The 19,849-nt window shown below is 34.8% G+C and overlaps 1 protein-coding gene across 6 annotated transcripts in view; it reads right to left on the bottom strand.

Moving 5' to 3' along the window:
- The window catches only part of ADGRG2 (adhesion G protein-coupled receptor G2), a 63,067-nt gene that overhangs the window by 11,721 nt on the left and 31,497 nt on the right, over positions 1–19,849 (bottom strand). For all 6 annotated transcript variants that reach the window (XM_029964803.1, XM_018084292.3, XM_029964804.1 and 3 more), the window contains 19 exons: positions 19,448–19,480; positions 17,902–17,934; positions 16,935–16,976; positions 15,324–15,371; positions 14,108–14,175; positions 12,607–12,680; positions 11,584–11,623; positions 11,429–11,463; positions 10,654–10,736; positions 9,938–9,998; positions 8,807–9,498; positions 6,564–6,756; positions 6,072–6,228; positions 3,882–4,031; positions 3,534–3,656; positions 2,360–2,405; positions 2,151–2,254; positions 1,448–1,572; positions 413–681 (listed from right to left, as the gene is read on the bottom strand). In XM_029964803.1, coding sequence (XP_029820663.1) covers positions 413–681; positions 1,448–1,572; positions 2,151–2,254; positions 2,360–2,405; positions 3,534–3,656; positions 3,882–4,031; positions 6,072–6,228; positions 6,564–6,756; positions 8,807–9,498; positions 9,938–9,998; positions 10,654–10,736; positions 11,429–11,463; positions 11,584–11,623; positions 12,607–12,680; positions 14,108–14,175; positions 15,324–15,371; positions 16,935–16,976; positions 17,902–17,934; positions 19,448–19,480 — 2,376 coding nt within the window. The remainder of the gene's footprint in view (positions 1–412; positions 682–1,447; positions 1,573–2,150; positions 2,255–2,359; positions 2,406–3,533; positions 3,657–3,881; positions 4,032–6,071; positions 6,229–6,563; positions 6,757–8,806; positions 9,499–9,937; positions 9,999–10,653; positions 10,737–11,428; positions 11,464–11,583; positions 11,624–12,606; positions 12,681–14,107; positions 14,176–15,323; positions 15,372–16,934; positions 16,977–17,901; positions 17,935–19,447; positions 19,481–19,849) is intronic.

The following is a 19,849-nucleotide window of genomic DNA, read 5'->3' as shown; positions in this document are numbered from 1 at the left end:
TCCTCTATCCAGTTAGATCTGTTTTGCTGCTTTTTGTTAGCGACAGTGCTATCCCAGAAATGCAATATATACACTTATTGGCATTTATTCTTCCAATACAACTCACACCATCTGTCTGGTAAATGGAAATGGAAGTATGCCCATTAAAAATTGTTTCTATCGTATTAGCACAAAGAAAATTCATTATCAATTTGCATTGCAGAAGCCTCAGTTCTGCAGTTGGGAGGCTGTCCATACCTCAGTAAGGTGGAACATACAGGATCAGGCTCACTGATAATGAATACCTACTCACTGCAAGGTCATAACATTTAATGATTGCTTAATTTTCATTTCTGAACTGTGTCACATTCACTAATATATTTGGTAAGAAGAATTATCTACTTAGCATACAAAAGGGAAAAAAATTACATACCCCAGCCAACAACACAGAATTTAAGAATGTATTTCCGTACATAGGTATTAAAGACTTTCACAAGGGCCAGATACATGTGGAAAGCTTCCAGGCCCATCCAGGTGAAGGAAACCAGGAGGAAATAGTGAAGAAATACTGCAACTGCAATGCATAGGCCTCGTGTATCATACAGTGCAATCCATGAGTCAAGGAGGAAAACTAAGTTGAGCAGAAGTAATGCAGCACAGAGCTGAATAAGTATTTTGGAGGGGTAGTCTCTCCGGATTTTCCTAAAAAAAAACAAATCAGTGTCATGACATCAATTGTCCATGGATCCCTGGCTTACTTCCTCTTTTGCAGTCCTTAGTGCACAAATGCCTAGAAAAAAATATATGTTTTCATTCATATATAATGTTTCATATATTGGATTTATAAATGGAGAGAATAATTTACAAAATATTTCCAAATTAGAGGCCTGTATGGATAAAGTTTTTTAGAAAAAGTTACATAAATACAAACAATAACTAGGAGTCTTTGAGTTTAGTATCATGGTTATTTTTTTTTTACATGGTATGTTGGACTTCTTGTTACAGTGCTTCCAAAACCCAAAATGTGACTGTTCTTTATCATTATACTAGATTAGGCTTTTGACTGGGCTTCTAAAGCTTTGATAGAGACAAGTCTTTAGTGACAGAATAATGAGAGAATAAACAAAGAATACAAATGCATTTAAAATGCTATGATTCTGCACTGCTTTCTATATGTTGTATGTTAAACACATTCCTTCACACTTCTATTATGATAATCCATTATAAAATATGTCAGAGTGCTACTTCTTCACTTCTGATTGCATAGAGCTTCATGATAATTCACTTGTTTATAAGATTAACATTCCTGAAGACTGAATCAACACCTTCTTGGTAAACTGGCCAAATTTGTGCATTATTAATGGAGATAGATTCCATAACTCCATAACTGTTGGAAAGGACTTTGCAATGAAGAGTACAATCAATCATAATTGAAGAATAATGGGAGCTTAGTTGAACAGGTACTTACTCAAAAGCTATGTAGGTCACAAGAGTAACAGAAAGAAAAATTGCAGAGAGGCCACAGCCTATGTAGGATATAAAAGTCAGTACCAATTCTTGTGTGGGATTCAAAGGAGTATTTCCATACAAGTTCTAAAACAGAAACAGAAGTTAATTTCAGAAAACATGTTTATTAAATGGAAAAAGGTCAAAAAAATCCCAAATGCATATTTCCCTCTGCAATTGAAAAAAAAAAAAGTAAAACATTCTTTCCATCATGGATTTTATAAAAGGTTAACTGAAAAACAAAAAAGCCAATCTAGTCCTGTAAAGAGAAGAGGGTTGGACTCCATGATCTTTATGAGTCCCTTCCAACTCGAGATATTACTCTATGATTCTGTGATTCTAATTGTGAAAACCCATTTGATTAAAAACTTGGTTTAAATTTGATTTCTCCTAAATTTTATTTCCTAGAACATAAAAAAACTGCCTAAATGTAAAAGCTGCAGCACTTACGAATTTTTTTACTCCAGTGGAACTCACGGATTCCTATTCAACCAGTAGCTTAAGCACGTGTCTAACCGAATATGTACTGACACTGAAGTGAATAGAACCCGAGTATTGTTTCATAGGTAGTATGTGCTTATTGGGTCCTCATTTGCTTAAGACAACACCTGCTTAAATGTGTTCTTGAACCAGGGTAAAATTGTATAATTTTTGAAAATAATTACCATCAAAACGGCAAAACTTGTGAGGTGGTTGCATGAACAGACTGTTTCATTTACTCTGCTTTCTTTAACTATGCAACCTTCATGTGACCAGCCTCCATGTCCACCTGTTAAAGAAAGCAGCTTTGTTATTCATAAATGGCTTTATTTATATTAACATGGGTTAACATAGCTAAAACAACACAGTATCTTGGGTGATCTACAGTACTTACCATTTTTATTAAAGTCCCAAAAAACACATCTAACTGTTGAATTATCCTGTTCAGGAGGTAAAAAGGAAAAAAAATTACAAACTATGAGTTTAGGATCAAATGATTTATGAATTATCTACAAAATGCAGGCAAGAAAAAATATTGTATACAGGAAATATGCCTGTTTTACATGAACACAAAATTAATGTAGGTGCATAGAATGGATTAATATTGCAAAGTGGATGCAAAAATATGCTGAACAAATTTCAAGTCACCATATGGGAACTAGCTCTCATGCTTATGCAAAGATTCTGTTCCTGGTAGAACATTCTGAAGGCTCTTTCATTGTCTTCCCACACTACACAAATTCTTGGAATTTTTCATCCTTCTTGATTTTGTAAATATTGAGGACATGACCACACATAAAAGGAAAAACCTTTTCATTTGCAAAAATTTGACCACGTTCTATTACTGTGTTGTTAAATGTTTACATATAGATTTCCCTCCACTCATGGGAATTCTAAAAATAGTAGAAGCAATTCACCATTCTGCTATAAATACTAATACTTCTATGGTTATGTCTCAAAACTCACTATTATGACAACACGAGTAAACACTGCACTAAGCCAGCTCCTGAAAAAAGCATCAAGTGCATTAGTGGAATCCCTACATTTTTCAGTTTATAATAATTTAGTATTTTAAACTCTGTTAAGATTTGCGATAGAAGACTTTAATCCTTGATGCTCATTTAAGAAAGAGATGGTGTGTATGAGTCCTAATACTTCCAGATGACACAATCTGGTGTTTCAGTTCCCCTAAGAAAAAAATTTATATTATTTTCTGGCCATACAGAACCTACAGTTGTCATGACTGCAGCATCTTCCAAAGAAACCCAGGGTTTTCCATCTAAGAGTTTTTATTCTTTGTAGAATAAAACAGAAGGGTAAGCAAAAAGGATAAAAGCTGGATGGTTGGGTGATAGAACACAATTACCTGAAATAATTTGAGAACCAAAATTTATACCAGTAGTAAATAAGCAAAGATGAATGATTTTAACTGTCCGGATGAAAATGAAATGTCCACACTAATAAAGAAAAACCTACTGATATGTATTCTTAGTACCCTACTTCCTCTACAACAGCTTCAGTGGAGGCAGCGAAATTGTACTTTAAGTCTGCCAAAATGTAAATCATACCTGATTAGGCTTGATATTCTGTAAAGTGACAGTAACATTTGCCTTTGAGTTGCGAATTGTGAGATTGGCAACACTTGATGATATAACATTGCTGATTAAAGATGCGTTCTTCAAGGAGAGATCCTGGAACGACAAAAAAATATCCAGTTTTAAAATCTTAAAGGAAGCAATACTAGAGCACAGCACCCACAAGTTTGGTTACTATGCAGAGTAAGCTCTGGACAAAAAACAATTACTTTTTAAATCAGAACTTTTAAAATGTGTTTTGTGTGGAAAAAATCTATTCATATTTTATTTTGCACTAGGCTTGAGTTTGAAACCCTTAGTTACAGAGGACCAAAAAAATACCTGGAACACAGTGGTCTTTTTAAAGAAGTTGAATATAATTCTAGAAGCCAAGTCCAATTCTTCAGTGGGTAAATTTGTCAGCAATGATGAAGGAAGTGTAATTGATCCGAGATTATTTAAATCATTAACGGCCTGAGCTCCTAGAGAGATCTGAAAAATAAATGCCAGGATTATGCTTCATTTCAGTCTCCAAATAAATAAATTATGACTTATTTTCAGTTTAAAATTTCCAAATATGTGTCTCTCTAATCATTGTCACAAACTCAGTGCTGCTCTCATTCCTCTCCTGCTCCAAGGCATAAATAGCATCTACAGGACTGAAAAGAATGCATCCCATTTCAGGTCTGCCTACCATTGAAAATAATCTGGCTTTACCCACTTGCTTACAGGGACAGAACACACCACTGTAGTGGATAGTATTGATTTGAAAAAGGTGAAGAGCAACAACCCAGGTAGGCCTATGTAATTGTGTAGGGAGATCAACATTTCACAGCATGGAAGCCTGCAAAGGCAAAGAATTTTTATACCCCATAGGAAGTATGTAAGAATTCAGAAAAAGTGTAAATAGCTATTGTTTGTCAGTAAGTTTTTAAGTACAGTAGATTAAGCAGAATCTCAGGATGTAAAACCTAACTTTTTGATCATCTGGCAAAAATGACAAAAAAAAGCTACAATTCAGATTTCTGAATTGCTTAGTGATCTAACATTATACAAAAAAAGATCTGAACTTTCACCCAGTTTTGCATGCTGTACTTAGAGGCCAGAGAGCTTTGTTTAGTATAAAATCTCTCAGCATTCTCTTGTTGCACATTAGTCACAAATATCATCAACCTCAGAGTTCCTGAGAGATATGAAACATCAGTAGAAGTGAAGAAAGAAATTATCTGAGTATTCAGAGAATGGTTGTAATAGGAGTAACAGTGTGAACTCCCCACAGTGCCCTAACAGTGTGATTTAACTCTTCTGTTCAGAGAAGTGGACTCCAAATGCTTGTGATCATGCATCCTCTAAAATTTTTTGAGCATGAGCCCCAGTATATAACTACCTATAAGTTATATGTATGTACTACTGTACTAATATATTACACAAGTTATAAAATATATTAAAAAAATTTAAAATTATATTAAACATTATTTAAAAAAATATATTTTTTTATTATTCATGTAAGTAACATTTTCATCCCACACTGCAATAGTCTGTCGTGGGTACTCAAACCCCACTTCAGAGATCACTGGTTTAGACAACCACCAAAGAAATCCTAAATCAATTCTACAAAAACATTCCTAGTTTGAAGTAGATGATACTTATTGCAAATATTCTCTATGTCATTGCCAGTGCCATGAAATTTTAAAAAAATCCTTACTTAGCAACTATCTGTTGCTATATTTCAGCTCTACCACCTCCTAGTCATCTCACATTCGTGCACTACATATTGCTAAGAAATAGAACTCTAATGTTAACATTTTATACCACTTTCAGTATCACAGAAAAGGTCCAGTACTAATTATGGCTCACACTACATTAAGCTATTTCCATCTCTGAGGAGGCAGGATGTGCCAGAATTTGTGCAAAACTTTCCATCTCTTCTTGCTTAAGCCTCCAAGGCTGGTATTGTCCAAACTATTAATTCCTCAACCAGGAAGAAGGTTTTGAATGAGACAAAGTGGATTCAAACTTTCTAAGCTCTTCTTTCTTGGTGAGACCAACTAGTCATAAGTGACAAATGTCCCAGTATCATTCATTATCCAAACAACATACATAATAGTTCTTTCCTGGAACTCTCCACAATTAATCTCCTTCTACCAGATGAAGCCATCTGGCAACGCTCCTTGACAAATGTCAGCACTGTCATGGTGGCTGAATGAATGACTCATGATTCCAGGTTTTTGAGGCAAAGTTATTCCACCAAGCACTCTGTCCATTCTGGCTGCACCCTTTCTAACAGCTTATTAGTTATGCCAATTTCTGCTAAGTCGGTTGCTCTCCTACATCTATTTACACAATAGAAAGGAAAAACTATGGAGGGTTTAAAAAATAAAATATTTTTTCTCTGAAATGAACACAAATAAAAGATCCTGAAACTGTGACATAAGCACAGAACAAACTCGCTTTCATATAAATATAAACCCATAAATACTTAAAAATAAATCTTTGACAATTTGTAAATATTTAGAATTATCAGTGTTTAACCTGGAGATCAGCTGAGTCCTGGACAGCAAAAGACATTTCGTTGGAGCGGATGCTGTGGGTTTTGACAACTGCCAGAGCCAAAGAAGGGGAGGCAAATTCAGCAGATGATGTTGAAAGCTTCAATTTTAAGCCAATATAATCCACCAGTTTTATAATTCTGTTAAGAAAAAGTACACTTAGTATTACCAAGCACATACACCGAAAATTCTCAGGCAAGTTGTGGTTATGGAGCAACAATCCAAGTGTAGTGTAAAATACAGCTGACTCTGCTCACTTATTATGGAGTCAACACAAAAAGAAATAGTTTTCCATGGCAATACATTACAGCAGAGTCGATAAACTTAGAATGACAGTCCTTCTATTTTGTAAGTACATTAAAGAACAAGAAATATTCTTTTGGATTATGATTATTAAAAAAATGAAACTTGCTGAAGCTAATTTATCAAGACAGTTAATACAACACATCTTTAATCTACTGCCAAAGTGACATACCTTTTAGAAATTCGGGGTGGTAATGGCTGAGAAGCAGTCAGGACACTGCTAACCTCATTAACCATCCTTTCTACATCTTTTGGCTCTACTTTTCCAGCTGCTAAATCATTTTCTATTTTGGACACGATTTGCTCAGCTGTGGTGATACTAATGGTGGTGGATACAGAAGTTGTATTTGTGGTAGGTGTTTTTCCTGTGACAAAAGAAAAGGTGTGCATTTAGTTAAACACTATGTTCAGCAAATGAAGTAAGCTTTGAGAAGCAGAAAAGTTAAGTTCTCAGCCTGGAGAAGAGGAGAGTGAGGGGAGACCTCATTGCAGTCTACAAATTCCTCGTGAGGGAAAGAGGAGGGGCAGACAGTGCCCTCTTTCTTCTCTATGGTGACCAGTGACAGAACCAGAAGGAATGGCCTGAGGTTGTGTCAGGGGACATTTAGGTTGGTATTAGAGAAAGGTTCTTCCCCCAGAGGGTGGTTGGGCGCTGGAACAGGCTCCCCAGGGAAGTGATCACAGCACCAAGCCTGCCAGAGTTCAAGAAACATTTGGACAATACTCTCAGACACATGATGTGATTCTTGGGGTGTCCTGTGCAGGGTCAGAAGTTGGACTTAATGATCCTTGTGGGTCCCTTCCAACTCAGCATATTCTGTGATTCTGTGATTAACAAACCTATCACAGCTTGTAAGGTCTCTCAACGAGTTATGTGAGACAGAATCCCTTTTTCTCCCTGTCAGATACTTTGCAGACAGTAATAATTTAAATCTCATAAAAATATAAGGTAAGGTTTCAAATTGCCAGTATTCCACATTTTATTAATTGCAAAGATCCTCACATCAGACCACTAGTGATATTAAATAACCTATTATTTTGGATTTTTAGCCACTTGATGCCTGAAAGTAGAATAAAATCAAAGTGTCAGAAATTCAAAAAGAAGCTTGTAAAGATGTGTACAATCTTAATATGAAAATACATAGCCACTAAGAATATTCCTAATCAATAGTAGTATTTTAAGGATGACCCAACAGTAATTTGCAATATTTTAAATACTAGCTTAGTTTAAAAAAAATAGCTACCTTGCTCGCTGACATAAATTTTTTCTGCCAAAAAGAAATTTGTTCTTTTGGGAACTTAGCACAGTACCTGACCTATGACAGTTACAAATACCTTTGTAGGGTGAGATATCACTCATCATGGCCAAAGGCATCAGAATGTGTTTTAAAATAAGTGTACACCTCATGAGAGTTGTCTCAGGTTTTTCACATGGAACGGAATCATAGAATCATTTGGGTTGGAAAAGACTCCAAGACCATCAAGTCCAGCATTTTACCAACAGTCACACCCTGTCAACTAAACTGTAGCACCAAGTGCCATGTCCACTCATTTCTTGAACATTTCCAGGGATGGTGATTCCACCACATCCCTCGGTAGTCCATTCCAATGCTTAACAACCCTTCCTGTGAAGAAATTCTTCCTGATGTCCAAGCCGAACATCCCCTGGTGCACCTTGAGGCTATCTCCTCTCATCCTGTTACTGGTTGCCAGGGAGAAGAGACAGACCCCCACCTGGCTACACCCTCTTTCAGGTAGTTGTAGAGAGCAATAAGGTCTCCCCTGAGTCTCCTCTTCTCCAGGTTAAATATCCCCAGCTCCTTCAGCCGCTTCTCATAACACTTGTGCTCCAGACACTTCACCGGTTTTGTTGCCCTTCTCTGGACACACTCAAGCACCTCAATGTCTTTCTTGAAGTGAGGGGTCCAAAACTGAACACACGATTCGAGGTGCAGCCTCACCAGTGCTGAGTACAGAGGGAAAATCACTTCCCTGCCTGCCATGCTATTTTTGACATAAGCCAGGATGCCACTGGCCTTCTTGGCCACCTGGGCACATGTTGGCTCATGCTGAGTCACTGTTGACCAACACTGCCAGGTCTTTTTCTGCTGGGCAGCATTCCAGACACTCTTCTCTAAGTCTGGAGTGTTGCATGGAGTTGTTGTGAACCAAGTGCAGGACTCAGTACATGGCCTTGTTGAACTTCATAAAATTTGCTTTGATCCATCAATCTACCCTGTCCAGATCCCTCAGCACAGCCTTCCTACACTCCAGCAGATCAACACTCACATCCAAAGTATTCACAGTAACTGCCAGGTCACCTTGCATATATATAACCTTGTTTAATAAAGTTTAAAAGCAAATCCAGTACATTGCATTAAGATAAAAAAAAAATAATTTACTTGTCATATTTACCTGTGCTCCCATGGCCATCAACAGTAGAATGAGGACGAGAAGCTGAGACAGAATGGTTGACAGGACTAACAGTAGGGGTCAAAGACATTGTGAAAGGAGTAAAGGGAAGAATAGGTACTGTACTAATATTTTTGTTACCAGATATAAGCTGAGTTGTAGCAGGAGGAATTTGTGCAACAGATTTGGTGATAGTCTCAAAGTGGCGAGTTACAATTGGAAGTTTGTGGGGAAGCTCAGAAGAGGAAAGTGCAGAATGTTTAGTGAAACCTACAGAAGGAGAAAGTATTGTAAAAGGCTTGCTAAGGTGTGCAGTATTAGGTTTAATTGAGAAAGCAGCATTAGTGACAGATTTTGTTGCAGGTGTGGAACTAGTGGCGGATTTATTAGAAGCTACAGAAGAAAAAGTTGGCGTGGTAGGTTGAGCAACAGACTCAGAAAAGGAATGTGTAGTGGTAACAATGGTGGAAGACACAGAAGTTTCAGCAAGAGGGTTTGTAGTGGGAGATGTGGAGAGAGGTCCAGAAAAAGGAGTTTCTGTGAATGGTGTGATCAGTGGTCTAATTGTAGGGCTTTGTTTAGCAGAAAGCATAGTGGAGGAAATAAAAGTATTAGATTTGGGGGAAGTCTTTTTAGAGAGAGAAGGAGAATGAGGGAAAGGAACCCATATAGAATGAGGTGGTACTTGTATAGTACTGTAAAAGAAAAAAAAAACACAAAAATACATGTTAATTTTAACATTGTTTCTATTTTAAAGAAAATAAGTTATATATATGAATTATATGGACATACTAATAAGATATATTTAAAAAACAATCAACTTGGATGTTTCATGCTCTAACATTTTGAGGGTTCTGACATTCTATTTTGCTGTAGTTGTTAACTAGCAAGTTCATAAATACTACCACTGCCCTTGCTGCCTGTTCTGGAGGTGACTTGATGTTGAACACAAAAGGAAAAGAAGGGAAAGGAGGGAAAGAGGGAGGAATGGAGAAGAAGCTATAGAGGAAAATAACTGTCAGCTTTTTCTTGAGGAGTCCTTCCTGGCTATTACACTGCAGCATGGAAGTTGACTGTACTAATGTATTAGGAAATTTAGGAAATAAGAAAGTCAAATTTTGTGTTTATACTTACTACATTTGTAATTCTTCAGCAGTCAAGGAACAATACTTTGGTGATGAACAGCAGCACTGATCTGATGTGACAAAGAAGCATTAACCTAGTTTATCCTGAAGCATAACACTTATTAATATTGTTAAGTAAAATATTTAACCCTGTGTATTATGTATGTAAACAACAGTATTTACTGCATAATTTATTTTGATTTTTTCTGAAATTACTTTTGCAAAACAAAAGAAATCTTGACAGTTAGAATATTGCCATACCCCCAGATTTTTGCTCAAAGTCTGACAAGTTCAGATTTCTCTTTTTCTTATTGTAAACAAACAAAAATACAAAGATACAGCTTTTGAAACAGAGACAAATGGTATGAACCGCTACTCCATACTACTCCATACTATCACAATATCACTAAGAAAACTTGGCTACTTAACAAATCTTTTAATCATCACTTTGGCAACACATTTATGTTCTCAGCTAATTTTACACCTAATCCTTTCAAAAATGTGCTTTATTAAAGTAGCCAGTAATTTCATACCAAATTTTTTAAAAAGTTATTTCTATCACCCACCCACCCAAAAATCAGAAGGCTGCATTTTTATGTATTTATATTGTTCAACAATAAAAATATTTTTATCTAAAAATAAGTAACAATATTTTCTTTTAGCTACCTGGAAGTCACATGTAAAGACATAAAATTGTGATGAGACTGTGTTTAAAACATGACTTACCAAGTTGGCTTATTTTTACTTTGTTTGTTAAACTGCTTATATTCTCTCTCTCTGCCAGTTTCATTATGAAGTTGCAGTGTATACTATAATGAGAAGAAAAAGCTTCAGACTCAAGAAACAGAGCTGGCTCATCTTTAAAACACATGAAACTAACATCAAATAATAAGTGAAAGCACATTAGCCCAAATGCTAAAGGTGAAAGCACATTTTTCCTAAGCCCTGTCAGATTTGGGCATATTTGTAATGCAATAAATCACTATGGCAGGCTAATTAGAAGAGTAATACATCATTTTGTGTCAGCTTATTATCCCTTATCTCTACAGACACTGTTGATTCTTAAAAATGGGATCCTCCCTAATCAATGTTAGCTGTTAAAGAGTTGATAATTTTGTAAAGATAATAATGTAGTCATAAAGATTGCATTGTATTCACAAGTTCTGGAAATCTGGTGCTCCCAGTTATTACAGGGTTCAGCTAATACTGAGATGCAGAATATGCCACACAAGCCTGTGCTTTAGCAGAAGATTAATGAAAGCAACACAGTTTGGTTAAAAAAAACCAACAGACTCTAAAAAGTTTTTTAAAAATCACTATTGCTAGGAGAATACTGAAATCAGAATTTGTTAACCTACAAATATTTCTTCAGCCTGTTTCTTAAGCTTAAATTCCTAGAAAGATTGTTTTTTCTTCTGTTACAGAGCCATGCATACTGCATATATCACAAGACAATATATGAGCTTTTAAATATTTAATCTTTAAAAATTTAATAACAAACCTCTGGTTTTCTGCGCTGCATTCCATAACAGAGGACTGTAATGACAAATGATAACAGACAAAAGTTGTTTTATCAGGAGAAAGCAGGAGTGATACTTTGTCAGAAGTAAGTTGGAAAAAAGTTTTCCGAACAGTAACAACAATCAGTAGTCTTACCTCACTTACTGCTTGCAAGGTTTTGTTGAACTCTGAAATGCTTTAAAATAAAATGTTACCATTATGGAGGATTTTTAGTTATGCTTCTAAAAACAATTACAACATTATAATAAAAAAATAAATAACACAGAAATAAGATATTTTTGCAGTTGATCAGTGATTTTTTAAAGTCATGCCGGTTCTAATACTGTAAAACCACTTTTCAAAGCATTAAACATTTTAAAAGTCAACTACACAAACCTCTGTCATCATATTTTAACATGAACCCATTATAAAAGTTATTTAAAAGAGAAGAAGATAGATCTTAATGTTGCCTTTTGGCAAGCAAGCATTTGGAACAGAATTCTAAATCTATGCTCAAAGCCATAGAAATAGAATGAGTAAGAAATATGGATTTATTCTACAAACAAGATCTGTTGGCCAATTACATCTTTCTGATTTTCGGGGCAAGTTTTGGAAGTAGCAGTAAATATTCATTCATTCAAACCCCTCCTTACAAAGACTGTGAAAGAAAAAGCTACACCAAAATAAAAACATAGATATGACTTCAAGAATATTTATAAGAGAACATGCAGCTGTGAAAGTTCTCTTCATAACTTCCTACCAGACAGACCTATCCTGAAATTATACAAACCATTTATTTATGGAGAGCAGCAGCCAGACTGGAATTCTCAACAAGCACAACTCATGTTCTCAGGTGGTGTTATTATTATTGTTATTATTACTATTATTATTACTACTATTACTAAGATCAGTAGCATATAAACAAGAAGGACTTCAGGCCTTGTTGAGCCCCAAGGAACCAGAAGAACCTAAAAGTAAATCAGTAAGTGTACCATTTTTTAAAAGAACTCCAGTGGTACATAAACTAAGACTATTCTAACCAATATGAGCTTTATGTTAAAGAGCAGTAACTTACAACTCCAGAAATTTTTAAAGTGCAGTCTGCTCAACACATGGTAGGTCTCACTTCATCTTTTTCAAATATAACAAAGATTTCAATCCTTATTCAAAATTACTTACCTCAATTCTTGGGGGGCAGATGCTGGAATTGCAATTAATTTTCTAATTTGACTGCTGGTGGTTATGTTATTAATCTGTTAGAAAGAAAGATTCCAATGGTAAGTACAACTTTTAGCCTTTAGTAACTTTTAGCCTTAAAAGAAAAATGTGCATTTCACACATTTTAATAGGCTGAAATTACAAATATAAGAAATGTGTTTCCTCATGAGTACACTGCAACAAATATTTATCATAGCATTGTTGTCACAACTTATGAAAGGAATTGTTGATCTAGTATAGAGCAAAAAATAAGATCTGATTTTTGAAAGATATGGGCAATACAATAGTGAATCCACCATATCTCATATTGGAAAAAGAGGAATTTGGCTTAGTTTGCAACAAAGACAGCTTAGACCAGACACTGGTCTAACTTTGTAACTATAAGTGCAACAATGTGACAAGCTCCATAACAGACATAAGTAACAGAGGGCAGAATACTGGGAGTAAGAAGTCATGAACTGAGGTGAAAGACATGATAGAACTGAGCTAAATATATATTGTATAGCATTAGGGCCTGGGGATACACTAAGGTTTATCTAAAGATCCTTTACAGATCTGCTTCCTATGCTCTTCTGCTTACCACCATTACTAGTTATTTTAACATTTCATGCAAACAGTAAACACCATGAGGAAAAGCATCATCTAACATACATGCTATTGGCTTTACCTAAGAAATAATATCCTAAAGAATAAAAGAGTTTCAAGAGATGTACACCAGTTTTTCTAGTAGCTGTAGGCATCATGTTAATACCCTAGGACAGTTTCAGGGCACTATCACCACTGAAACACAACGCAGTGTAGGGGTGGCCTTTGCCAGGGGTATATCCCTGCTCAAACTCAGTGCTCCATCTATATGGTCCCTGCTTTCCATGATACTGTCTTCTTAAACCTCTATTGTCTTGTGTAAGTGGACACACTCATGTCACATAGGCCTATTGCAAAATAAATAACTGATTAACCACGTGCCAAAAAGCATAGAAAGATTATGCAAAAGCATAATCAAAAATATGCAAAAAAGCATAAAACTATTTATGAGAGTCTCAACATGTATTATTTCCAGGGCGCAATCTAATTTTAATTATGCCCACACTGTTGCCATCTAATGATGCTTGCCTTCTAAAGGCAGGTGCCTAAATTAATCTCGAAATGAAGATCCTGTATGCCAAAGTATAGATTCTTAATCAGGCAGTTCCTCTCTCCAGATTTCCCACGGCTTCCCCCTCTTTCAGTGGCTATACAAAGAATACAGGAAATTCCTTACTGTAGGAAGTTTACTTAGATGGAATTCTAAAATTTAGTTGCAAAGCAGCTGTTTAAGAGAGAATAGATCCATCCACTGCAAATAGTACCTTGTACTGCAAACACAATAAGAATCATGTAAAGGTAAGAGTATCTTAAGTGTAGACAAAGAATTTAATTTCAACCTTCTGTACAATAAAGTTTTAAAAGAAAGAATACTTACAATTTCTACACTTAGTGACGTATTACTTTCTTCACTTGCCTTAAGTTTTACCTTGCCCACATAGAACACTAAAACCAAAAGCAAAAAGAGTTAAGAAAATCAATGCTAAAACACATGATGTAAACTTGAGAATTTAAAAATTTACTGTCTTGTGTTACAATATAAGGGAAATAAGAACTAGCTTCTATATTTTTGCAGCTGTTCTTCCATCTCTTCACTTACTATTTCAACAAATTAACTAGTCCAATAGCTATTTATTTTCTATATATTTAATTTTGCTAGTTCTCACTAAATTCCTTCTAGCAATTCTTTTCCCCAAAACAGAAAAACTGCACTGTACATTACTATTAATGCGACTCCAACTCCCACAGTGAGAATAAAAAGTGTGGATAAAGGCAAAGTGATACTTTAAAAATCACTCTCTTGGGAATTAAAGAACTTTCAGGATACCATAGTTCAAACCATCACTCAACAGTCCTTGAGAGCTCATAGGCCAATTCTGGAGAAAAAGAGGAACTCCTACAACACTTTCTTTCTGCATCCACACATTAAGTGCAGACTATAGAGAAAAAGCAGTAAACAGGAATGCATATATGACATCACCCAAATCATGTAGGAGTTGACTGTGTCAAACACTAGGGAAAATTTACAAGAAGGGGGGGCACAGGGTCTAATCCATAAAGCACTCAGCGTATGGCTACTTGGCAGAAGTGACTTCATTTTCTTAAGTATGTCTCATAGAAGCTGTTCATCTTTTACTATTTTTTTTAGTACACACAAAGGGAATATGACTGCCATTTCCATTTGCCTTTGTCTGTTCTGTCACATGACACTTTTAAAATAAAAGTAGGCTCTTAAAATAATTCTCCTAAACAGTATTTCAACTTCTATTCCTGACAGAGTTAGACTCAGTGTGGCAGACATTAGCATCTACCATAGCATAGTAGTTTCTATTTTTCTCAGGTTTGTAATTCTTATCTGCAATTGTGTGTGATAAGAAAACAAGAATCAGAAATAATAGACTACATGTTCCTGTAAAAGAAAAAAACCCCACATTTGGTATTTTTAGAAATTATACAAAATCTCTCTAAATTCACAAGAAAATTTATTACAGACCTAGCTTTTACATGGGAACTAAAAGTTGCTTCATTATTCAGAATATAAAATAATTGGACATATTTTCTGTAAGAATAAAAGGAAAAAGAAAACCACTAACCTGAATAATTACAGGCATGTGTTATGTTGCATACAATGGTTTCGCCTGCTGTAGGTTTTTTTGGAAGAGGAAAAAAACAACTAATGAGTAAAAAAGTTGAACATAAATCCAATATTGACACACACATTTACAATCATTTAATGTTTTAAATGTAAATGTCTTTACCTTTTAGAAATATTTGACATACTAGGTTTCATTCCTTTAGAGCACTTACCAAGACATTTTTCAAGACTTGGTATTCAGAAACATGCTGGCTTTGACTAATTAATTTTGAATAATTTTCTGTAACAGTTTCCACAAAAGACTTACATGCAAGTGGTCTCATTTTTTTTCATTTTTTTTTTATTTTTTAAATCCAAATAGAAACAGAAATCAACATATTAATAAGCTCTTCAAATATCAGAGAATTCAATCACTAGGTAGCACATTTTCTGATTGTGAGGATCCTGCTATGGCTACTTATGATAGTATGAAGTTAAAACTGTTTACCTGCCAGAATTCAACTATGATGATAACAAACACATATGCTCTCATCTAGTAGAATGTGTCTTTGTTTAGTTACAGCAGCCTTTTGACTGCTCCATAATTTCCATATTTTTAATACTACCTAGGCTGCTAAGAAATAACACAGATCCTAAATCAAGGGTACTGTAAACAGATGACTCTGTTGTATAATATCAAAATAAAGGACCAGAAAGTTATTTGTATCCAAGATAAAACTCCCACACTTTTTTATAAAAGCAACATGGCAGCAAACTTTCCTTACTTAAGCAGACAGATTGGCCCCCACTAATGGGAAAACAAATGCTTTCTTCTCTGCTGTTATCATTAGTTAATACCAAATGAGATGGGAATTTTTTTTTGACACTTCTTCTGTTGTACAAACATCTAACTGTTAAAATTTGATGCTTCATCAATTTTGTCACCATCAATAAACAACCATCAGAGGATATGAATTGTAAGCTGGTGGTAATATTCAAATTACTAGAAAAAAATAGTTTTTCAGACAGCAGTGTAGAGTCCAATAAATTTGATTGTTGGACCCTAATGATTCTATGATCCTAAATTTACTGTTCCTTGTGTTGGCAGTTGGCAATGAAATAGTTACAAAACTTGTATCAGCTCCAAGCCAGTTCCTCTTTCACTTGCACTAATTCAGGGTAAATACATTCTAGTGGGTCTACCTGGCTCCTACAAGGATAATCAAAAAATTAAATTCAGTCTACTCCTGGTCCTACTTTTCCTGCCCTGAGGTCAAACATCATGACTTTATTCAGTTTGCTTCTTTCTACTAAAAAGCATGAGGATTTTTTTTTTAAGCAAACGTGGTCCCCGAGATTGTGGTTCTTACATCTTTGTGGTAACCTGCTGATTTGACTTACAAAATAACCAAACTCTTCTATATGCAGCCATCTAGACAAGCATTCTAGAATTAGTCCTTCTGCCAGACTGGAGTTCAACGTGAAGTAAGGCAGACTGGTAATATGACACACCACAACACCAAGAAAAAAGATCCTATTAAAAATATTTGGGAGCAGACTTGCTGAACTCAATGCAAACCGAAATTTTGAGAAGCACAAAAGAAGAGCAGTGGTGATACATGAATCCTACCTGGTGCTGTGGTGGAGTAATAATCAGTGATTCGAAGAGTTTCTGTTAAAAAAAAAAGAAAAGAAAAAAGGTTTAAAGTTTTCACATTTTAACTGCAAAAGTCTATGAAATACATGTCACAAAAATAAGCTTTCTTATTTTTACTTTGGACTCCATCTTCCTAGGAGAAGTGTAAATATATGACAATTTATAAGGGGATTAAGTTACTTGCAGCATGAGAAATACAAAAGCAGCAATCAGAGTAAGATCCATCCAATCACTTGTTTATATTCCCATAAAAAAAAAGTGACTCCAGATTCCCTATTATTCAGAGGAGAAAGCAGTGTTTTTACAGTGTGATTCCCATTTATCCCATTTTACATGGGCTCTTCAGCCTAAATTGAATGATGTTCTAAAAATGTGTCTTTTCATCAGCAATGAAGAGTAGCAGGATTTCTAGCTCACATCACAGGCATGGAGGAACCTGTATTGACATGGGATGAACCTGCCCCTTGTTTCCAAATGCAAAAATCAGGAAAGAAAGGGGTAGCAAGTTCTTCTGACTGAGTCTTTACTGATCCTATTTGGCAACTCATTGCAAGAACATATATAAGTGTCTCTAAGGAATGGAGTGCACATTTTACTTCTGAAAAATACTTTAAATAGTCAGAAAGCATAGAAAACACTCTATCTGTAGATATATCAAAAAACTATATGCTTGCTAAAAAATAAATACGTCCAATTTGGGCTTTGGGAAGCCATCTTAAACAAAAAAGAAAGGTCAAAAGTTCAGTGTCAGTTAAATGCACCTCAGAGCCCTACCCATGTGGACTTAAAATACAGATTGCAGATAAAGACAAATTTAAAGATCGTGTAAGAAAATAATTCGGACTAAACAAATCCCAGTTATTTAAAAAAACAAAAAACAAAAACATGCATGCAGCAAACATCTCCCTTGAAATCTTACTCTCTTCATGCAAATTCTCACCTGCACTTTGTGTAGTCTCCTCTGAAGACATATCTGAAGTAGAAAAATGTAAAACAGTAAAATCAATAAAAATGTAAAAAAGCCAAAAATGCTAAATCTAACAAAATCTAAATAAAAGAATCATTAATAACATCTTGCCTGAAGGATTAATAGGATAGGTGACAAAAGTAACAATAGAGGATTCTGGGGGAAAAAAAGATAAAGAAGTAAAAAATTGTATTAATAAAGTATTTTAGGTCTATGAATTTTTGAGAAAAAAAGATCAAGTATGCATAATGTTGAACACAAACTGAATATTATTTATCTAAGTTCCATTTTAAGAACAAAACAAAGCTTGTTAAGGATGTTCACATTATTTCAATACCATAATTGAAATAATCATCATATTATTTAAAAAACCTGAACAGAAAACAGTTGATAATCGAAAAGTTCCTTTTATTGGTTTTATTCCTTTAGAAGATGCAGATGAATTTTGCATATCCAATTGCAACAACTGCTTAATTTCAAGGGCCTTTTCCTGCATGAACTCACAACATTCATAAGCAGATGACACATTGGTTTTGGCAAACCGTTTCTCTGATAACACTATTTTTGTCAGTTACCATACATAAATAAAATAATGATGCAAAGTTTTTTTCAGCTACATCAAAAGAAAGGGAAAAAAATTAAGACAATAGAAAAAATCTACAGAAGGATGTGCTAAGTGAGCATACCTTAAGTGTCAGCATAGAAACACAAAATGGTTAGAGGACCACTTTGTATCACTCCAATATGACAGTGACTTTTTTTACATGGGCCAGAGCAGCTTCACAACAGAAGAATTTTATACTATCCAAACTTGGTTACTAAAAGCATCACTGTCATTAGAAGAAGTAAATAAAGACAAGTTGGTGCCTCTGCATAGATAGTTGCATATCAAGGGAAAAAAAAAGCAATCTACTGCATTTCTATACGAAACAGAAAAGTAACTTTTCTTTCTGATACATTTACTTCAACTAGGCTAGCTATTCTGAGCATTTTCAATAGTGCCCTCAATTCCATAGGCAGTGTAAATGCTAATCCTATTTGGTTCTTAAGTAAAAACACTGAAGACAACTAATTTTCTAATGCAACTAACATGCAGTCAAAGCATGAGGAATTGGAGTGAAAACTAAGTGCTGCTTTCATCTGTATTATTTGGCTTGGTATATATTACAACAAATATTGAATTAGTTGCAGTTGCTAAAGATGAAGCATAGCCAAAGAAAGACTGTATCTGTAAAAGAACAAAATAATATGTGTTTCTGCCTACTATTTTTTCTATCCAGAGTACTATATGTACTATACATTAACCAAGAAAGCAACTGGCTTTCACGTACAAGGTAAGCTATTTCATTACAAAATAGAATGAAACAATTAATTTTCTCTTCAAAAAATAAACAATGAAAACACTGAATGTTGGAACTCATATTAAAACTTTTCTGTATTACCTCAGATAAAACCAGAAGATTTATCTAACAGGAAATAAAAAACATTGCAGAAATTAGTGAAGTCCTGATTTTCTTACCAGAAATGGTTGTTGCAGCTGATTCTCCTGAATCTACAGATTTTGTTTCAGATTTAAAAAAAAAAAGAGGGGGGGAAAAAAGACCATTATAACACACATGATCATCCTCAGCAGCCTTTTATGTTATCAAAAGTTTACTGCATTCACCAGAAGAGGGCCAACACCTGCTTTTTCAGAATGACACTTCCAGGTTGTCAAAAACGCAGATGTAACAATCTCTGATTATTAAAAAATTACAGTTTTTATTAATTAAAATAGACTTTGATGCAAAATTATTTCTTTTCAAGAAATACTGGACAATTTGCATTGTATAATATTAAGAAACTAAAGATCATTGACCCAAGATATATGCCACACTAGCCTGAAAGCTACATGCCTGTCCTGTCTTGCTGATTCTGGGAA

Source organism: Manacus vitellinus, unplaced genomic scaffold (assembly GCF_001715985.3).
Source record: "Manacus vitellinus isolate BGI_N305 unplaced genomic scaffold, ASM171598v3 scaffold_7_pilon, whole genome shotgun sequence".
NCBI classification, from domain to species: domain Eukaryota; kingdom Metazoa; phylum Chordata; class Aves; order Passeriformes; family Pipridae; genus Manacus; species Manacus vitellinus.
This window is presented reverse-complemented; position numbering and strand designations above follow the sequence as displayed.